General features: G+C 39.2%; 1 protein-coding gene across 2 annotated transcripts in view; it reads left to right on the top strand.

The window, feature by feature from the left end:
• The first annotated feature begins 2,027 nt into the window (after positions 1–2,027).
• The window catches only part of Carnmt1 (carnosine N-methyltransferase 1), a 35,961-nt gene continuing 17,490 nt past the window's right edge, over positions 2,028–20,498 (top strand). The window contains exons 1-3 of one of the 2 annotated variants that reach the window (XM_028770150.1): positions 2,028–2,246; positions 8,785–8,980; positions 9,714–9,877. In XM_028770150.1, coding sequence (XP_028625983.1) covers positions 2,044–2,246; positions 8,785–8,980; positions 9,714–9,877 — 563 coding nt within the window. In that variant the 5' untranslated portion in view covers positions 2,028–2,043. Of the gene's footprint in view, positions 2,247–2,432; positions 2,524–8,784; positions 8,981–9,713; positions 9,878–20,498 lie in introns of those variants that run through there. The other variant, XM_028770151.1, reaches the window with a different exon arrangement.

Raw genomic sequence — 20,498 nt, 5'->3', positions numbered from 1 at the left:
CTGCCTCCCAAGTGCTGGGATTAAAGGTGTGTGCCACGACTGCCTGGCAAAGTCAAGGAAGTCTTAAGGACAATATTTTTAAAGAATGTTTAAAAAGATATATTCTAAGAGGCTCTGAAAAGAGATGAGGAAACACGTTTACTGGGATCACAGGTCCAGCCTGTCCTACTCGATCTCATTCATTCATCCCAGTGACACTGTAAGAAAGATATTATGTCCATTCTACAAATAACTCAAGTCAAAGTAACAAGTTGTAGAATTATTGAGTGGCAACATGAAAAGGAGAACCCCTACTTTCAGTAGGCTTTTACCTCAGAAGTGTCAAAAAAAAAAAAAAAAAAACAGGAAACAATCAACACATTCACGAAAGAGGCAGAGAGAAAGGGACTAGAAGAATGTCACCCCTGTGGCTCATGTGTCCAGGGCAGGAAAATAGAGTCATCTGAATCTGTTTCTTTACTTGTTAAAGGAAATAAAGAATCGAGGCAGTAAAATAGGGGGAGACTATTTGAAAAAATGTAAATGGTAAGTGTTAGGTTACATGATAATCTACTATAAGCACAGAGTCCACAGGAGGACTGACGAATGTAGGCGTTCATCTTGGGTGGGTAGGACGGTGCTAGGAACTTGCTGTTAGGGCCCCATGCTAACCGTAGGTTTCCTTCTGTGCGAATAACTGCTGTGTTTACACTTGAACACCTTAACAACACAGATCCTTAAATGCTGTGTTGTTAACAGAGTGTAGCAATTCTTTCCATAATCTTAAAATGTTTGCTATATTCCCAAGGGTGTTAAAAACTGGGAAAGTGATTGTCGTTACCCACGACATTCTTAACTGTGTCAATCAGGCCATTCTGGCCTGGGTCATATTATGATAGTTGTATGCGTGCATATGTAGAACTAGTAATGGCTAAAATTATAAGAATTTACACATAATTTCCAAACATCGGTGTTTAAGAAAAATGGGAATATGATAGAAAATCTGGAAGAACAAATAAAGTGGGGTGGATTGTGTCTGGATATGAAGTATAGGTGGCTAGGAACAAGGATAAAGGAATTACATTTGTATTCCTTTGCTCTCTTCATTAGACGTTTGAACCACGTTAGTTTGTGAGTCTTAAATCACTGAGGGAAGGCTTTGGTGGTGGAAGTCTTTAATCCCAGCACTCAGGAGACAGAAGCAGGTGGATCTCTGAGTTTTTTGTTTGTTGTAGTTTGTTTTTTGTTTGGTTTTTCAAGACAGGATTTCTTTGTGTAGTCTTGGCTGTCCTGGAACTACCTCTGTAGACTATGCTGGCCTTGATCGTACAGAGATCTGCCTGCCTCTGCCTCCCGAGAATGCTAGAATGCTGGGATTAAAGGTGAGAGCCATTACTCTCCAGCGGGATCTCTTGAGTTTTTGGCCAGGCAGGACTACATACTGAGACTCTTCTCACAGGGCAGTGGTGGCGCATGCCTTTAATCCCAGCACTTGGGAGGCAGAGGCAGGTGGATTTCTGAGTTCGAGGCCAGGCTGGTCTACAGAGTGAGTTCCAGGACAGCCAGGGCTACACAGAGAAACCCTGTCTCGAAAAAACCAAAAAAAAAAAAAAAAAAAAAAGAGAGAGAGAGACTCTTCTACTTTCTCTTGCTGTTCCCTTCTAGCCTCAGAGCCCGCCCTACTCCAGTCAGTTCGTGGCCCCGCCCACTGACTCTCACTGGTGCCTGTTGCTCAAGTCCCTCCCCCAGTAAGGAGCTCCTCCTCTAGTTGGCCTTAGGCCACGCCCTCTAAGCGTATTTGGACGTCAGCGCGTCGTAGCGGAAGCCCGGCAGCGAATGAGCGCGGGCGGCCGCGGCCTTAGTCTCGTCGTCCGCGCGTGCGCGGGTCCCGAAACCCTGGCGGAGCGCAGCGCGAATGGAGGCCTGAGGGCGGCGGGGGCGGGGCGTGCCGCGAGCGGGGGCCTTGGCCGTGGCGGGCGCCGTCTAGAGGAGGCCCAGCCGTCCGCCACCACGCACTCGGGAGCCGTGAAGCGCAGGCGGGTCACGCCGTGGGCCGCGGCGGCGATGCAGCGACGACGGCGCGCTCCGCCCGCGTCTCAGCCGCCCCAGGACGGCGGGCGAGCCGAGGAGGTGGAGGTGCAGTTCTCCGCCGGGCGTTTGGGCTCGACCGCTCCTGCCGGGCCCCCCGCACGCGGCTCCGCCGAGGACGAGGAGCGGCTGGAGCGCGAGCACTTCTGGAAGGTCATCAACGCGTTCCGCTACTACGGGTAAGGCGCGCCCTCCGCCCGCCGCAGTCTCGGGGCCCGCCTCGTGGCTGGTTCGCGGAGCCCATGGTCACCTGCGCGCGGTCCTCTGGGACTGCTTCCCACCTCACCCAGAGCCGCCGGAACTTGCGTGCACTTTTGTAGAAAACTGAACGGTGCTGCTGAGTGCTTCTGACCGGATGGTGGAGGGTGGAAGTGATCCCGGAATTCCAAAATGTGCAGCTTGGTAAGGAAAAGAGAGCAGGCACCGGAGCCGGCTTAATGTTCTTGTAGTCTGCGAGTAAGTATGGAATTCCATTCGTGGGCTAGGCATGGTTGTAGGACCCTTCAGTATTGTCTCCATTCGTAATACAACTTCCTAACTTCAACATTTGGTCTAGATAGGTGTTCAGATAGCCTAGCTGATAGCGTCTTCCTGCACCTGGGGTTTTCGGCAAGGATAGAACATTTATTTCCGTAAGCGATACAGTCCACTATGTTCTGAACTTCTAGTTAGAACCAGAGAGACGAGCCTGACCCCTTGTGCGGATCAAACCAACCTAGATGGTACCCTGTGCTATTTGTAATACACAAATATGTATATGTGACTCTTTTGCCCAGGTCTGACCCCCATCAAGGGCAAGGAGGAGCCCTACTTTTATGGCACTGCATTTGGCAATGCTGTAAGCTCTATTTTTAAAATAAAACATAGTAGCAAAAAAGGACACTCCCATACAGGCCCATTTAGTTTTGGTCAGTGGTTATATTACTTTGTTACTGTTTTGAATTGAATAGTTATTTAGGATCTGATGGTTACTGAGAGGCAGGTATGGCAGGTGCGTGGAGCCCAAGGCCTCAACTTTCCTGGTTCTAGGCTCACACAGACTTCGATGAAATAATTTCCCAACTGAACTCAGAAGAAGAGGGTTATTTTTTGATAGTGTCACATTTTGCTATTGGAAAACATAGAATTCTGGGAAACACCTTGGCAGATAATAGGCTTAGTTAAATATGTAATTATATTAAGTTTTAATATGTTGGAGCCCAAGAGTCGATGTTTATTATTAGGTATTGGGTGGGCCACAGGCCTAGGGGAAAGGATCTTTTACCCGGTCTTGAGTGTTGCAGTATAGAAAAGACTGCTGTGTGCATTTTCTAGGTGTGACATGGTACCCAGTGCTCTCATCTCTCTCTCCCAGTTGAATGTGAGGTTGGGGCACTTTTCATTAAAACTTTTCTTTACTCATATAATGTCCACGAGAAACACTCCAAACCTCTGGATAAGTAGTGTAGCTTGTATGGCAAGCATTTTGTTGCTTTCCAGCATTTTTGATAGTCTGGCTTTGAAGTGTCTATACAGCAGTCACCACGTTTGGATAGGTTTAAACATAAATTAACTAAAAGTTAGAATTGAGCTGCACAGTTTTCACTGGCACATTTCAGGTGTTTCACCTGTTGCTAGTGTGCCATATTGAAGTGTGTGGACAGAAGTCCTTTCATCAAGCGAAAGTCTGGCAGTTCTGTTCTGGACTCCTAGCACATTTTAGAGGGCTTACTTTTACCACTACATGCTACAGTAAACAGAAGACTTAGATTAAAGGTCATAGGGAAAGAAATGTCTTTTGGCTCCTGAGAGTACCAAAGACATCCTTTAAAAGCAGGGTGCCGTCCAAGTCCCTTTCTTTTGCCAATGAATTCAGTCTTTACAGCTGTTCCCCTCCATACACATGAACTTAATATAAGCAAAGGGTCATGTTCTACAAGGAGGCCACAAATGACCGAACAGCTACTGGGCTGTAGCTTATAGTTGCTGTGATAGTAAGGTTGGTTCCAATTGTAAGAAACTATGCTTTCACCGGGTGGTGGTGGTGGTGCACGCCTTTAATCCCAGCACTTGGGAGGCAGAGGCAGGCGGATTTCTGAGTTCGAGAGTTCGAGGCTAGCCTGGTCTACAGAGTGAGTTCCAGGGCAGCCAGGACTACACAGAGAAACCCTCTCTCAAAAAACCAAAAAAAAAACAAAACAAAACAAAAAAAAAAAACCTATGCTTTCAGCTCTGGTAAAATGTCCCCCTGCCCCAACTTTTTGTTAGTTTGTTTTCTAACTTTGTGTGTGTGGTTCTGGAGTTTGCACTTAAGCATGTGCTGTACCACACTCTGCACAAACCCTTTAAGAATTTCCCAGTGTGTCTTGTTTCTGGCAGCTTTGAAGACCACTAGATCACTAACAAGTAAGGAATGTGCTTCCTTTCAGCCAGCTACCAGCCTACCATTTGTATCAGTAAATACAGCTTAACTAGCTCAACTCCCCTGCTGCCAGGATGGGACATGGCCTCTTTGAACAACAAAAGCAAAAGCATGCCTAGCATTGTTTTTTGTTCTTATTGAAGTGTGGAGATTTGAAAATGATAAAGAATGAAGTTGTACCCAGAAGAATTGCTAGTGGGGCAGGAGAGGGTCGGGAGACCTTAGGCGAAGGCAGCTTGCATCTACAGCCGTGTTCCTAGGAGGCACCTCTAGCACTTTTTAGCTATAATGGAGCTTGTGCACTGTGGGACTGAGAAAAGTCATTTGGGGATGATAACTGTCTGATGTGAGTGTCAGCTGTTTAGGAAGGGGGACACATGCTACAAAAAAATCTTAGGTACAGTGAGAAGATGATACAATAGCCATTGCCTAGGAATACTAGGGAGAAAGTTCTATAAGAAGACTGTTTGAGCTGCTCACAGGGAATTTTAAACTGTTGCCACTCTGCTGTTTACCTAACTTTACTAAGGAAACTTTAGAACTATATATAAATTGATTAAAACAAATCTTTCCAACAATAATTTTGTACTTATCCCTCCAAGCCCAATAATATTACTTTTGAAAATGTATGTCGCTTCCCCTTTTTTCTAAAATATTCCCTCAATCAGCTCTTGCCACAAATGAATCCCCCAAATTAAATCATTTATTTGTAAGGAATAAAGGCTATATTTGGTTGCTAGTGTTAAAGGGGGAAGTTCAAGGCTGTGGATCATGTTTGGTGAGGATCTTGATAATGGATAAAGTCCAGGGAGCCTTGAGGCAGTGTTGGATATCACATGGACTTGGGCCTCCTTTTGTTTTTTTTCCAAAGCCACAATCCCATCTGGTTAGGGTGCTGCCCTTCAGGTACCATTTAACTTTAATTATTTCCAGAAAGTTTTACCTTCAAATACCATGGTTGGCTTACCAGTTTATACCTCACAGTAAGGATTAAATTTTAATGTGCATTTTTGTGGCCACTTTCAAACCATAGCAAATACAGATTGTGAATGCAAAAAAGTACACTACCCAGTGCCCTGTAGTTAAATCTGGTTGCATAAAGTAGAATATTAACAATCATTTTATTCATTTTTTTGAGAGTATCCAATCTGACAAAAATTCTTCTGGTAAGGATACAGAATTATAAATGTTTCTCAGACTGGTAAATTGCACCTCAGTTGGACATAGGTGTGGCCTGGCATATATTGCTAACTATTTCCAAGAGTTCTGCTATTATGTACCACATGAGTAGCTGTTACATGAAAGCAACCCAGGCACAGAAAGACCTCATGTTGTTATGTGTGGCGTCTAAACAGTCATAAGAGCAGAATGGTAGTTAACCAACAGGTGGGAGTGGAGGGGTGAAGCCGTGTGGGTACATGCTGGTCAGAGGATCCACTGTTTGACTGAAGACGCTGACAAGTATGTGAAGTGATGAGTTAACTAACTTGCTTTGATTGTCCCTCTTTGTACACATAAAGTATCACTTTATGTCCCATAAATACATATAATCAGAATTTGTACATTCAATCATGAATGAATTTTTTTTTAAACTGCTACAAAATGGGTAATACAAAAGGTTAGAAGCAGTTCCTTCTAGAAGGGGGATTGTTATGGCTCTTCCTCTGCGTATTTTTACTTTTCTACATTTGTTTGTATTTTCACTGTGAATGTGTCAATATGTAAGAAGGAGGTATGCCTGCTGTATTTTGAATGCTATATTGGTCAGACTCTTTCCCTGTAGTAAAACCAATGTAAACAACTCAAGGGGAGGGCAAATGTATTTTGACTCACAGTTTCTTTTTTTTTTCTTCGAGACAGGGTTTCTCTGTATAGCCCGGGCTGTCCTGGAACTCACTCTGTAGACCAGGCTGGCCTCGAACTCAGAAATCCGCCTGTCTCTGCCTCCCAAGTGCTGGGATTAAAGGCGTGCGCCACCAACGCCCGGCGACTTACAGTTTCAAAGGCTTTAGTCTGCTGGGAGGAAAGATGATTGAGCAGAGTAGCTGATCTGGCAGCCAGCAAGCTGAAATAAGGCTCTGACAAGATGCCCAGAAGTGTGTGTCATCATCTGCCTACCCCCATACCCCATGACCACCTTCAGCTTCCTCCTAGAGTTTATAGAGCCTCCCTAGAAAGTACCACCAACTAGGAAACAACAACCTTTAGTACATGGAGTTTCTTTATTTTTCTTTTTTTTTAAGACAAAGAACGTCATATCTAAGCTGTATCAAGTACTGACTGTGTTTACTAAGTTTTCCATATCCAGTGAAGGTTGATGGGGAACAGAGGACTTGTGGGTCTTGTGGAGGTTTGTTCTAACCAGTCTCTGTATGTACATGCTTGGCATTTATTAAATTTTAACAAACGATATTTCCATGATCATTATATCATTACTTTTACCTTGTTTTATCAAGACACTTTGGGGTGTAAAAGGGATCACATAGTAGTAAGTAACAAGCTATGTTATAGTATTTCTGACTTGAGACTGGTCGGTCTTATTATCTCTAGTGTAAAACGACAGTGTCGGTGAAATCCCTGCCCAGGTGTCCTCTTACATCACGATCAAGGCCTCCCTCCCACAGGGCCACACATGCTTTTAGAAACAGGACTGTGGCATGTATCTATTGCAAGAGCTGCTGTACTTCATTACCCTTAAGAGAAAGTATTTACATTTTTACTTTAAAGAACTGTTTGTTTTATTTGTGTATTGTAGCGTGAAATACTAAAAAAGCAGTCCACACCACACCAACCCAACCACAGCGTATAGAGAATGTAAAGAATGATGCAGTGAATTCCTGTGAGCCCACCACCCAGTTTCCATAGTCTGTGTGCACATACCCTCATACACATATACTGACATACATGCATACTCAAATATACATACACACACTTACATGCTCACATACACATATGCACACATGTATACACACACACACACACACACACACACACACACACACACACACACACACACAGTCTCGTCCCTTTTCCCCAGAGAGGATATCCTTTCTTTGAATACTGGCTTGGTTCCTAGACAATGTGTTGTTTAATGTTATGAAGTTATATATCATGTATTCTTTATTGTGCTGTTTTTAACAAATATTTGTGTTCTTGATTTTTTTTTTTTTTTTTTGGTTTTTCGAGACAGGGTTTCTCTGTGTAGCCCTGGCTGTCCTGGAACTCACTCTGTAGACCAGGCTGGCCTCGAACTCAGAAATCCACCTGCCTCTGCCTCCCAAGTGCTGTGATTAAATGTGTGCGCCACCACTGCCCGGCGTGTTCTTGATTTTTATCTTTTAGAGTTGTAGCAGTGCTTGGTTTATTTCTCTGTATTCCCCAGTATAATTTCTTCACCATGACCACTGATGATGGATTTTCTGTTGTTTGTGGGTTTAATGTTTGTTATTTGACAGTGCTGTGGTGAAGGCAGCGTGTGTTTCTTGAGTATGTGTAGGAGTATAATTTCTAGATGATAGAACAGATAAACATTAAGCTTTACTGAAGATGAGTTATTTTGCAAAGTGTATTCATTTCTGGATTCACCATTAGTATGTAAATGTTCTAATTTTCCCATAATTCACCAACATTTGACCTAATTGGATTTATAGGTTTTTGCCAATTTGGTTTATATAAAATGACATTTGGCTTTTTAAAATGAGGTTCCTCTTTTTACTTCATAAATAAGCAATCTTCAAAGTAAGTATTCAAGTTAGAAAGCCTTTGTAATATAAATTGTAAATATTACATTTGAAACCCTATAGAACTTTTTCATTTGCTTAATATTTTTGTAGTATATAATTTATATTTTTCAAAATTCAACTTGGCTGGCTTTTAGTTCGTTTCAAAACATGCTCTATATTCTACATTTTTATTGTTTTGATTCTTGGAATTAAATCTAGGCCATTTTAACTTTTACAGCAGTATGTTACTACTTGATGATGAAGCTACACCATCGTCCAGTTTAATTTGAAAATTGAAGTTACTAAAAATAATTATAAATTAATGTTTTATGTTCTTTTATTAGTCCACAAGCCTGTTTTTATTATTATAAACCATGTTGTTGCCGATTACTCGATTACTGTGAGAAGTATTCCTCATAAAGCAAAAGCATAACCAGACTTTTTTTCTAAGATCAAAGGGTAGGAAATAAGGGGGGGGGAGTGTCCAGCATAACTACAGAATAAGTTATGTAAGCTGACAGCCTTAAAATGAGGTTGGCCTCTGGCAAGAGAATTCTTTTTGCCAATTAAAATAAAATACATTTTCTCTTTTAGCACCAGTATGCACGAACGAGTGAACAGAACAGAAAGACAGTTTCGATCACTTCCAGATAACCAGCAGAAACTGCTTCCTCAGTTTCCTCTTCACTTGGACAACATCCGGAAATGCATTGACCATAATCAGGAAATACTGCTGACCATTGTGAATGATTGCATACATATGTTTGAAAATAAAGAATATGGAGAAGATGTATGTGAAATTGGTTCTGTCTCTTTTCATTTTAGGCTTACAGTCTATATGTTCAGCTCTTGTACAGGTCATCCACTCTACTGAGAGGGTTGATGGCCTGTGAAGCTGGGAGAACACTGGTAGAGATTGTATTTATTTGTTCACTATTTTGTTTTTCCTTTTGTTTTCCTAGTTAGATAATTGTTGATACCTTCATATGGTGTTTTGGATGTACCATTATATAGAGGACTTAAATTTCTTAAAAGACTTTACTAGCTATAATAATTTCTCTGATTTCTTTCAGTATATTATATCTTTTACTTAAAAAATATTTTTTTCACTTAAATTTCTAGTGACTAGTAATAGTAGAAACTGAAAGCTCGTTGTATCCACATGGTAGTAGATTTTGACCAGTCCTAAGTGAGCCGTTCATGCTACCCGTCAATGAACTGGAAGGACTGTCTTACCGCTCTTGGAGGGTAGGGTATATGTCTCCATATACCCTAGTATATGGCTGGTCCTTAGTGCTGGTCCTTGCCCCAGTAAGGACAGCTTCACTTTGAGGCGGCTTCCTCTGTTGAGGGTAGAAGTGAACACCAAGCTTTCTTCATGTAGGACCCAAGCTGTACTTGAGTTTCTACTTAGGTGGGAGGCTAATAATTACCGTTGAACACCAATATCTTAGTATGCTCATTTTACCATGTTCAAAATTGACTCTAAGAAAATAATTCTTTTTTTCTCCTCTTTTAAACAGGCCAATGGAAAGATTATGCCAGCATCTACATTTGACATGGATAAGTTAAAATCTACACTGAAGCAGTTTGTAAGAGACTGGAGTGAAACTGGGAAAGCAGAAAGGGACGCCTGCTATAAGCCAATCATTAAAGAGATTATCAAAAATTTTCCAAAAGAGAGATGGTAAGTATGACTGCATTTTAAACTACTTTCTGTACGATATATAATCATTTAACTAGAGCATTTCACCTTGTGATTCATTTTCATGGTCGCCCTGTTGCTGTGTGTTTTTGTGTATGTGAGTGGTATATTTGTTACTGGATGCTTCAGATATGTGAGATTGGAGTTTTTATGTTCTGCCCTAGTAAATATGAGAAATTTGAAACTGTTAGAATAAGTGTTTATAGTCATCGATACTCACTGCATTATAAGTTGTTTTTAGAACAAAATGATAGTGATAGATTTTATTTTATCTCACTATGACATACTTGAAAGAAATGAGACATCCGTACCATAGAGAAGTAGCTAACTTTTGGAACACAATACCTCTGGGCGTTCTGAAGCTCATCCTCTGCTTTTCAGACTTAAGTTTGTAAATAAATAAAATGAAATGCCTAGGGCTAAAAAAAAAAACCCATTTATTTTGAAGTAAAGATACTGAAATCTTTAAAAGCAAATTTGTGGAGGGCTGAGTGATGTTTGTCGTAAGACATGAGGGCCTGTGTTTGGATCCCCAGCATCTGCTTAAAAAGCTAAGTTCTTTGTAGTCCCAGAGCCAGGGGACCCCTTTCTCTCTCAGAAAATAAGATGGGAAACCACTGAGTAAGACACTCAACACACAGATCAACAGAATAAGTAATTTATATTTTAATTAAAACAAATACTATGCTACTATATTACATACTTTTTTTAATACAATACATTGATTACATACAGCCTGGCAATAGGTATAAGTACTATCTTATGAAAATGCTGAATACTTTGTACGTTATTTTGATAAAAATGTGATTCCTATTGGGAATAAAGTCACAGATATTCCTAAACCTACTATTGCTCATTCTCTGCATGTTTGGAATTGCGGACAAATATTAATTAGATATTATTGCAGTTAGAATTCGTTTGGAATTGGAAAGATGGCTCAGTTGTCAGAATATGTCCTTACTGCTCTTGCAGAGGATCCAAGTTCAGTTTTCAGATGAACATTGTCATGAGACTCACAGTTACCTATAAAGTTCCAGTTCCAGGGGACCCGGTTCCCTCTCTGGACCCTGTGGGCATCTACACTCACACATGCACATTTCCACACACAGACACATAAAAAATAAGTCTATACTTATAATTTAAAGTAGACTTTTTTAAAATAATAAAATAAAATTGAATTTTTCCCCACGCTTATAAGCCCAGTGAATTTTGTCTTAAACCTTTGGGATCCATAGGTCTCCATGTGTTCAGAACTCCTGAGTTTGGGTGTATCTTTTGAGGAATGTCAGTACCTTTGTCTTTTTTTCTCTCTTTTGAACTTTTAATTTTGAAGTAACTTCAAAATTATGGTTCTTTATCAACATTCATCAAGTTTTGGCGTTTTGCAACATCACTATATATCATTCCCACCTTCTCTCTGCCTCCCTCTTCCAGCATGTGGATGTCTAAAAACCACACATTCAGAATTACTGTAAAGCCATTTGAGAGTCGTATAGTATTTGTCATGGTTTCTTACTGCTCAATACTTCACAGCTTTAGATTTCAGAGTCTCACTGTGTAGCCACCGGTGGCCTGGAACTCACTTTGAGGACCAGGCCGACGTGAGCACAGAGATCCATCTGCCTCTGCTTCCTGAGTCTGGATTTAAAGGTGTACCCCACCACACAGGCACAGAGTTTATTCTTTAGAATAAATCTGTTCACTTTCAGTTAGCAGACTCAGGAAATTGACCCTTAAACAGAGTTATGGAACCTGATAGTATATCAGTTTGTGCTGTGATGCCTGGGAGGTGGTAGTCTTTATAACCCTCACAGTTTGAAGGCTGCTTTCTTATAAAGGGGGCCCTTCTTCTGTCTCCTCCTATAGATTTATTTCAAGGACTTACAGTTACTATTTTATTCAGTAAATATAATCTTAAGTTACTATTGTTTTAATTTTGTTGTTTAAATTCTTCTATCCTTGGGAATTTCTTTTTTTGCTGAAAAACATAAGGTATTTAAGACCTGTGTTGTATAGTCCTTTGAGGCTTGGCTATTTCTCCACAGATTTGGTTGCTTGTAATATGGAATGCAACCTAGGACCCCAAATTAAGCATGAGGTCTGTTCATTGTTACTTTTGGGCATTTTCCTGCACACACACACACACACACACACACACACACACACACACACACACACGCGCGCGCGCGCGCACTCAGTGCTGGTTCCTGCCTTGTACACAGGACCTATCTATGCTGTAAGGTGTTGGTCATTATGGATTTCTGAGGCAAGGTCTCACTGTAGCTCATGAGCTCATGCTGGCCTTTAACTTAGAATCTTCCTGCCTAGGTCGACCTCTGAGTGCTAGGACCATAGGCATGTGCTGCCACATCTCAGCTCAGCACAGTTTTCAGTGAGTTTATTAAGTCCCTCCCCAATAATCCCGACATCTGTGTTGTTTCAGGTTGTTTTTTTTTTTAAATTCCTTTATTTTCTTGAGTTTTTGCATTTTAATAGTTTTGTTTTAGTTGAACATTTTATGCAAAAAAACCCAAATAGTGAAGATGAGAGTAAATAAATTAATCAAATATAAATTATATTTTGCTTTTTCTGTCAGAACACTAGTATAGAGGACAGAGTAAATCATTTGTTTTTCATTTCTTTTTTGTTGTTTTTTGTTTTTTTTGTTTTGTTTTTTTCGAGGCAGGGTTTCTCTGTGTAGCCCCGGCTGTCCTGGAACTCACTCTGTAGACCAGGCTAGCCTCGAACTCTCGAACTCAGAAATCTGCCTGCCTCTGCCTCCCAAGTGCTGGGATTAAAGGCGTGTGCCACCACCGCCTGGCCTGGTTTTCATTTCTGAAAGACTTAAAAAAGTATTTATTGCTTCAGAAAAATCTCTTAAGAAAGTTTTCTATAAACCTTGGATCAAGAAACATAATAATATGGGAATGTTGTCTCTTTCTACAATGTCTCATTTCTACAAAATGAAGTAGGTTATAAAGTTTTGTCTGCATTTTATCTTCTATTTCATATACTGTGACGTCAGTATGTTCCTGAGACAGAGTAGTAGGAAAAATTTTGCAACAGTGAACAGTAACTGGCCGCTTGCATAAAATAATTACGTCTTCAATAGTAAGTCAACTGCTATGGACACAGGACATAGCAAATACTTTATTGCCAAGTCAACCTTTTTTTTAATGATGACAAAAGTGTCTGTTTAGAATTAGCCATCTGGACTGAGTTTAGAGGATCCCAATCTTGTTGGCAATATCCAGAGCATCATAGTCAGGAGCCAAGTGGACATACTCCTCCTTCTCTCCGTCAGGCCTTATCAGGGCCTGACTTTGGCCACATTAGTCCCGTAGTTTCTTCATGGCCTGTTTGATCTGGTGCTTGTTGGCCTTGACAACCTCTGCAGTGAACACAAGCATGTTGTCCTCTGTCATCTTCATGGCTGATTCACTGCTGAGGGGGAATTTGACGATGGCATAGTGGTCAAGCTTGTTTCTCCTGGGTGTACTCATTGAAGGTATTTGGGCTGCCTCCAGAACTGCAAGGTCTTGGGCCCCCTGAAGGTGGGTGACTTGTGGGAATGTCTTTTGTGGCTGTGGACACCTTTCAGCATTAGCTTTCAAGGCCTTCACTTTGGCTTTGGTTTTGGGAGGGGCGAAGAGCTTCCTTTGTTTTTGGCTCCATCTTGGTGAAAAAGCAGAGTCAACTTTTTACATAAAATGTTTGACTAACTCACCGTGTGTGTGTATGTGTGTTAATTATATCTAAGCTGTCACATTTGTTTTTTTTTTTTTTTTTTCATCCAAAGTATCATGTGGTTGTTGGTTTTTCTTTTTTTTTTGTTTTTTGTTTTTTTGTTTTTTTTTGTTTTTTGTTTTTTTGGTTTTTCGAGACAGGGTTTCTCTGTGTAGCCCTGGCTGTCCTAGAACTCACTCTGTAGACCAGGCTGGCCTCGAACTCAGAAATCTGCCTCCCTCTACCTCCCAAGTGCTGGGATTAAAGGCGTGTGACATCACTGCCAGGCTCGTCTGTTCTTTTTATTTTTTTGAGTTAGCATACAACATGATGGGTTTCAGTACAGCATTTTCCTGGATATATGTCAAACTCGGCTCTTGTTTGTCCACTTCCCCAGTGTGTCATCGAGCTTATTTTCAGGAGAATAAATGCTGTAAAAGTCATGATGTATATGCTTATGACTTTTGGACATTTTGGACTGTACTTTCTGAATAGAATCTACCTTTCTTATAGATTATTTTGTTAGGGGGAGGATTTCTATATGTTAGATCATATCCTGCAGAAAGTTTTAATTTCTTCCTTTCCAACTTGAATGCCTTTATTTATTTTTATTCTGAGGGGAAAGCTTTCTCTTTTCACCTCTGAGTATAATGCTAACTGTGGGATTTTTCTTAATTCCCCTTTTCTTGTTGAATATTTTTCCATCTTTCTCTGAAGAGAGGTTGGATATTGTTAAATACTGTTTGATTCTATTGAGACAACCTTGTTGAGGTCTTACCTCGACCCTGTTTTATTAAAATCTCATTTTCTTGTGTTAAATCACCCTTGCCTTCTTGGGATAGATAACATTTGTTTATGGTAAAGAATTTTCTAAGCATATTGTTGGGTTAGATTTGCTAATATTTTATTTGGGATTTCTATGCTCATTCATTGTAAGGGATAGTGGCCTATGGTTTTCTTTTGGTAGGAGTAAGCCTTGTCTTCTCCCCATGATACATTGAGAGGATGACAAATTGTTTTTTATTCTTCTCTGGAAGAATAAACATTAGGAATCATTTTGAAGACTTTGAATCAGAATAGTACAAATTGCTGTTCTTAAAGGCTGCTTATGTTGAGCCAGCAGTGCTACTACAAGTTATCTGTATACTTGTTACACACAGGCCTGACCATTGAGCTACACTCCTGGTTCTAAGATTCTTTTTTTTTTTTTTTTTTTTTGGTTTTTCAAGATAGGGTTTCTCTATGTAGCCCTGGCTGTCCTGGAACTCACCCTGTAGACCAGGCTGGTCTCAAACTCAGTAATCCACCTGCCTCTGCCTCCCAAGTGCTGGGATTAAAGGTGTGTGCCACCACTTCCCGGCTGCTTCTAAGATTCTTAACAGTGGCATGGCAGTTCATGAAGGATTCCTTAGCTATTAGTATAATGAGCTAATTTCTTGTATTAACTTTTTATAGTTTTTATAATTGCTTTAAGTTTTATGAACCTTTATGAACATCATTACTTCTATGGGATATTGTTTTTGAGTTTCTAGTTTTTAGTCTCTGAAAGTCATCAATGCTTTGCTCGATAAAGTGCTGGATAATGGCTTCTTTAAGGTCTAAGTATTCCTGAAAATTCATAGGATCTTCCTTTCTGAAAGTAGCTTGTGAAGTCAGGCTCTTTATGCTTTGAGTGTACCAAAGTTTAAATGAATTTTCAGATGCTTTCAACATAACTTCTGATGTTTATCATTTTATTTATACTTAAAATTACTGAATAATATATGCAATTGTGTATAATCAACCTTTTAATACTAGCTGTCTAATTAAAATCTATGTCATTGTTAAAGGTACTTAGGAAGCTTGTACACTCTCTGTTTTACAGTTCACTTTTCAGCTGTTACAGTGTAACAACTGGTAAACAGATGAATTAGCTTTAGGTGGTTCTAGTAAATTATTTTAAAAGAAAAAGAATAATTAAAGACATTTTCAGTAGGTAAAAATGTCAGAGTTTAGGATTAAGAAGGACACGAGTTGTCTGTCACTGCTATCTACCCCTTTCCATCCCTGAAACAGCAAGTATTACAGCTGTAACACTGATATATGTCCACATACTCATTCATAGACTTTAAATGAAAGGTACTGAGGAAAATGTTTATTTTCCCAATCTTGTACCTCATGGGAAAATTACATATTTTCTTCTATATCATTTTGGTTTGTTTTACTTAGCTTAGTTTCTTTGTATTAGATAAGAAAGGTAAATGTTGCTGGGCGGTGGTGGTGCACGCCTTTAATCCCAGCACTTGGGAGGCAGAGGCAGGCGGATTTCTGAGTTCGAGGCCAGCCTGGTCTACAGAGTGAGCTCCAGGACAGCCTAGGGCTATACAGAGAAACCCTGTCTCGAAAAATCAAAAAAAGAAAAGTAAATGTTAAAGTAACATAATGTCATAGCTTTCCCATAAGACATAAATCCTCAGAACCAGGTATAGATGTGGTGTCTCCTGTACCTATGCTACATGGCTGAGGCAGGATGATTGTGAATTTGAGGTCAGCCTGCATTGCACAGCACAACCCTGTCTCAGAGAAAGAAAAGGGCCTGGATGAGGCACGTTAATTATAGCCCCTCAGATCCAAGTTAATTCTGGATAAAGCGTTGTCATTTGGGTCTCAGATCTTACCACAGCAGGCATAAAAACTTGATGTCCTTACATATACTTGAGCTGAACTTGACTTAATTTCAACTTCCTTTCCTTACTGAGATTTGAGTGAATGGCCATCCTGAGATGTCTATGAAAGATAGCATATTTAATGAATATGCATAGAACTACTTGCTTATTATAAAAAGTTTTATGTAAGCACATTTATTTTATCTGTTTGTCCATGTCTGGGAATAATGAGATTGAGCTTTTAAGTACAACCAATTTTGAAGGTACAGGTTGGCCTCTGCATTGTTGATAAGGAAATGATTTCTACAGTTTACCCAATGCTAGATCATTGGTGTATGCTTTGGTTTTACATAAAGGTGTTTTCTATGTTGCTCTTGTGAACAGTTGAACAATGAAGTTAGCAAACAATGCTCTTTTGTTTTTGTTTTACTTTCACTTAAAATTAAAAGTTAGCTGAATGTGGTGGCTCTTATATCAGCAATCCTAGCATTCAGGAAGAAGAGGTAGGAGGAGTGACACAAGCTCAAGACCAGTGTGGTTTAGTTTATTTTAGGCTAGTCGGGGCTAACTAAGTATTTAGACCTTGTTTCAAGCAAAAATATATGTGAGCTCAAGGTCTAAATGGCTTTTGCAAATATGAACACAAGAATAGTGTAATGCTAAAACATTTGCTAGAATAGTATATATCAGATTTTCACCCAGACAAAAAATAAAGAAAAACAACAAAGAGATGTTCAATTTCCCCAGTGTCTGCTGGTTCAGTGCTGTAAAGTACAGCACTGTAAAGGAAAGAAACATTTGAGCCAGCCTTAAAGGCTTGGAGTTTTTTAATCGTAAAAACTATTAACTGGTTTGTTATTTTTGTTTTGACATGTTAATTCATTAGCCTATTTGAAGATCATTTGGGGTAATGTTTTGTTTATGAGTATGTCAGTATTCAGTGTACTCCAAGAAGACATTGACTGACTTGCTGAAAATTTATCTTTCACATAATTTTTAGGAAAAAAAAACTCTGAGTTTAAAAAAACATGTTTTTGATATATATTAAAATAAAAGTATTAACTATATTTATAAAGGGATTTGTTAGCTTAAAGGAATCTATTTTAAAAGAGAAAATAGTGAAATTTTAGAATGCCATATGCAATTCTATAGAGTGAAGAATATTTTATCTCATTCTGAAATCTTTCTTGAAAAAGTATGTTTTAAGCTTCTTTCAAATAAGAATTTTAAATGTTTGTAATTCTAGGATAATACCTCAGTGATAAAACTAAGATTAATAATTCAAAAGAAAATGGCATAAATTGACATAAATTTGGCATAAAAGGAATATAAGATAGTCTCACAAGAAAATTCAAATGTAAAAACTATGTTATGCCATTTTTACATAATGGTTTGCAAAAAATGAAAATTAGGAAACTGAAGCTGTGGAGAAACATCTCTTGTGAACAAAAAAATAGGAAAAATTTTTATAAAGAATAGTTTGGTGGTAGAGTTCAATATTGTTGCATCTAATTTATTGGTATACTTCTGTGTATAGATATTATTCTAATATTACAGTGCCAAAATATATTATAAGTAATGTAGATGTCTATAATTGGGTTGTTTTTTTTTTTTTTTTTAAACACAGGATCTCACTTGGGAGGCAGAGGCAGGCGGATTTCTGAGTTTGAGGCCAGCCTGGTCTATAGAGTGAGTTCCAGGACAGCCAGGGCTACATAGAGAAACCCTGTCTCAAAAAACCAAAAAAAAAAAAAAAAAAAAAAGGGACAGGTTCTCATAAAGCCCAGGCTGGCTTTAACTTTGCTGTGTTGCTAACAATGACCTTGAACTCCTTGGTCTTCTCTGTTCTACACCCTGAATATCGGGATTTTCGAATATACTACTATTCCTTTTTTTTTTTTTGTAGTGCTGGGATTAAGCTCCAGGGCTTCCTATATGCTAGAGAAGCACTGTACTGATAGTGCTGCATCTCTGTCCTAGTATAATATTTTAATGATTTATTTAGTAACTTATGGTTAGAGGAATGGATATCCAAGAGGATATCCTGTTCAGAATTTATTGACATATGAAGGCTATAAATATAATGTCCTCATGTAATTTAAATGCTTTGATAGCTACACAGAAAAGTAAAATAGTAGGATTAAGTTAGTAAACTAGAATTTCAACTTCTATCAATATGAAAGATTACTGATTTTTTTCATTCATATTATGTCAAGTTTTGAGGTCTAATTAATTTTACACTTAGAACATATATCACTTTATATACTCTAAATAATAATGAATTTTGTGCTGTCTGCTATATTGGTCAGAATAGCTATGATCCAGAGAACTACTTTTGCTGCCTTTAAGCAACTTTTAAGTTGCAGGTGATCAGATAGGTAAGGGTGCTTGCTGCACAGCCTGATGACCCAAGTGTATGTATTCCTAAGACTGACACTGTAGAAAGAGAGAACCAATTCCTGCAAGTTGACCTTTGATCTCTATATCATGCATGCTGTGGTACATGAGAGAACACAGAGGGGCATGGTGGGGGGAGCTACTGGGGCTTAGTTGCATATAATCCTACCACTAGAGGTCAGCTAAGTATCACCATGCTGATACCACAAAACAAAGTATATTATATTGGAACTTGCTAATTTGTGAAACAAAGATATAGTTAATTAAGCCTGGCAAGAACATTTATTGTTGGTAAATGGCCTAGTCTGGTTTAAAGTTTTAAAATCACCACATTTATTTTTAAAGTTTGTCTCTCTTCTTCATTTAAACAAGAAATGCTTAAGACTTTTAAAAGATTCTAGCAGCGTATATATCTTTGGGGGGAAATCTAGTTAAAATTACACATTTAGGAAAGTGTTCTTGCTATCCCACCCATTCCTTGTTTGTTGTTTTTTTGTTTTGTTTTTTTGGTTTTCAAGACAGCCTTGTTTGATTTTTGATCAATCATTTTATTCTAAACATAGTCTTTGTTTTAAGACCTAGTGGAAACCCCCTTTTGTCATAATACAGATAGTTTGTTGATCTGCAGTAGTCTGCTCACTTATGAGGGAGGGATTTGTGGTCTGTGTTTTGTGTCTTGGTGCCTTTTAATAGTCTTCACACTTCAGATGCTAGTGTACCTCTTGGCACAACGCGGAGGCAGAAGGTTCAAGTATCTGCTTAGGGAAATTTTGATGAAAGAAATCATAAGGCTAATCTTCTATAAGTTACTAAGTTGTTCTTGTTGATTTTGTGACGTTAAAGACATCATTCTCACTCTGTAGCCTTGACTGGCCTGGAACTCATTATGTAGATAAGGATGCCCTTGAATTCATAAACAATCTGCTTGCCTCTGTCTCCCGAGTGCTGGGATTAAAGGTGTGTGTTCATTCCTGGCAGGTGTATTATTCAAACATATGTTCCATAAATGATGTAAAAAAACCACTTTACTGAGTGAGCCATTTCCCTGGCCCCAATTTCTTTCTTTCTTTTTTTAAAGTGGAATATGCAAAGATTATCCTGCAGAATATAATGCTAGTAAAAATGTCTTGTTCTCTGAGAGTGAAGGTCTGGGGAATAGGTAGTTTGTGAGATTTGAATAGTTTGAAATTGAATTGGAGTTGTGAGCCAAATTTTGAAAATGTTAAATTTCCTCATTATAGACATGATACTAAATGATTGCACACATTTTCTTTTTGGTTCCTCTACAAATATCATTTTCCCGTTATTTTTTAAAATAAAGTAACTTTTAGTTACGTGTGTACGCATGTTTGTACCAATACATGCATGTAGGGGTACATTTGAAGGCCTGAGAACAGCTTGAAAATGTAGGTTCTGTTCCACTATGTGGGCCTCAGGGATTGAGCTCAGCTCATCAGCCTTAGTCAGAGCTGCCTTTACCTGCTGAACCATTTTGCTGACCCTGTAACTTGATTTACCAGCGTTCCTGAGAAAAGGTCCCTGCCTCCTATCTTTTTTCCCCCTTAAAGCTTATTGCAGTTCTATTGAAAGAATGGCAGAGCTCAGACAGAAGGAAACATGTAATGGCAATGTGATGAGGTAATGGAACCTCTGGTTTGGCACAGTCTATTTGTCTTAAATGCTTCCAGAAGTATTTGCAAGGGGAGCTGTGGCAGCAAGGTCACGAGTTTGAGTCCAGTCAGGCTACTTAATGACACCCTTCAGAAAAGAAGGCAGTTGTTCATTTTTCTCCAAGAGAATATCCATCCTTCTAACTTTTCCTCTTTTCCTTTTGG

Source organism: Grammomys surdaster, unplaced genomic scaffold, assembly GCF_004785775.1.
Source record: "Grammomys surdaster isolate TR1022 unplaced genomic scaffold, NIH_TR_1.0 198, whole genome shotgun sequence".
Classification (NCBI taxonomy): domain Eukaryota; kingdom Metazoa; phylum Chordata; class Mammalia; order Rodentia; family Muridae; genus Grammomys; species Grammomys surdaster.
Note: the sequence above shows the minus strand (reverse complement) of the source record. Positions and strands in the feature narration are given on the sequence as shown.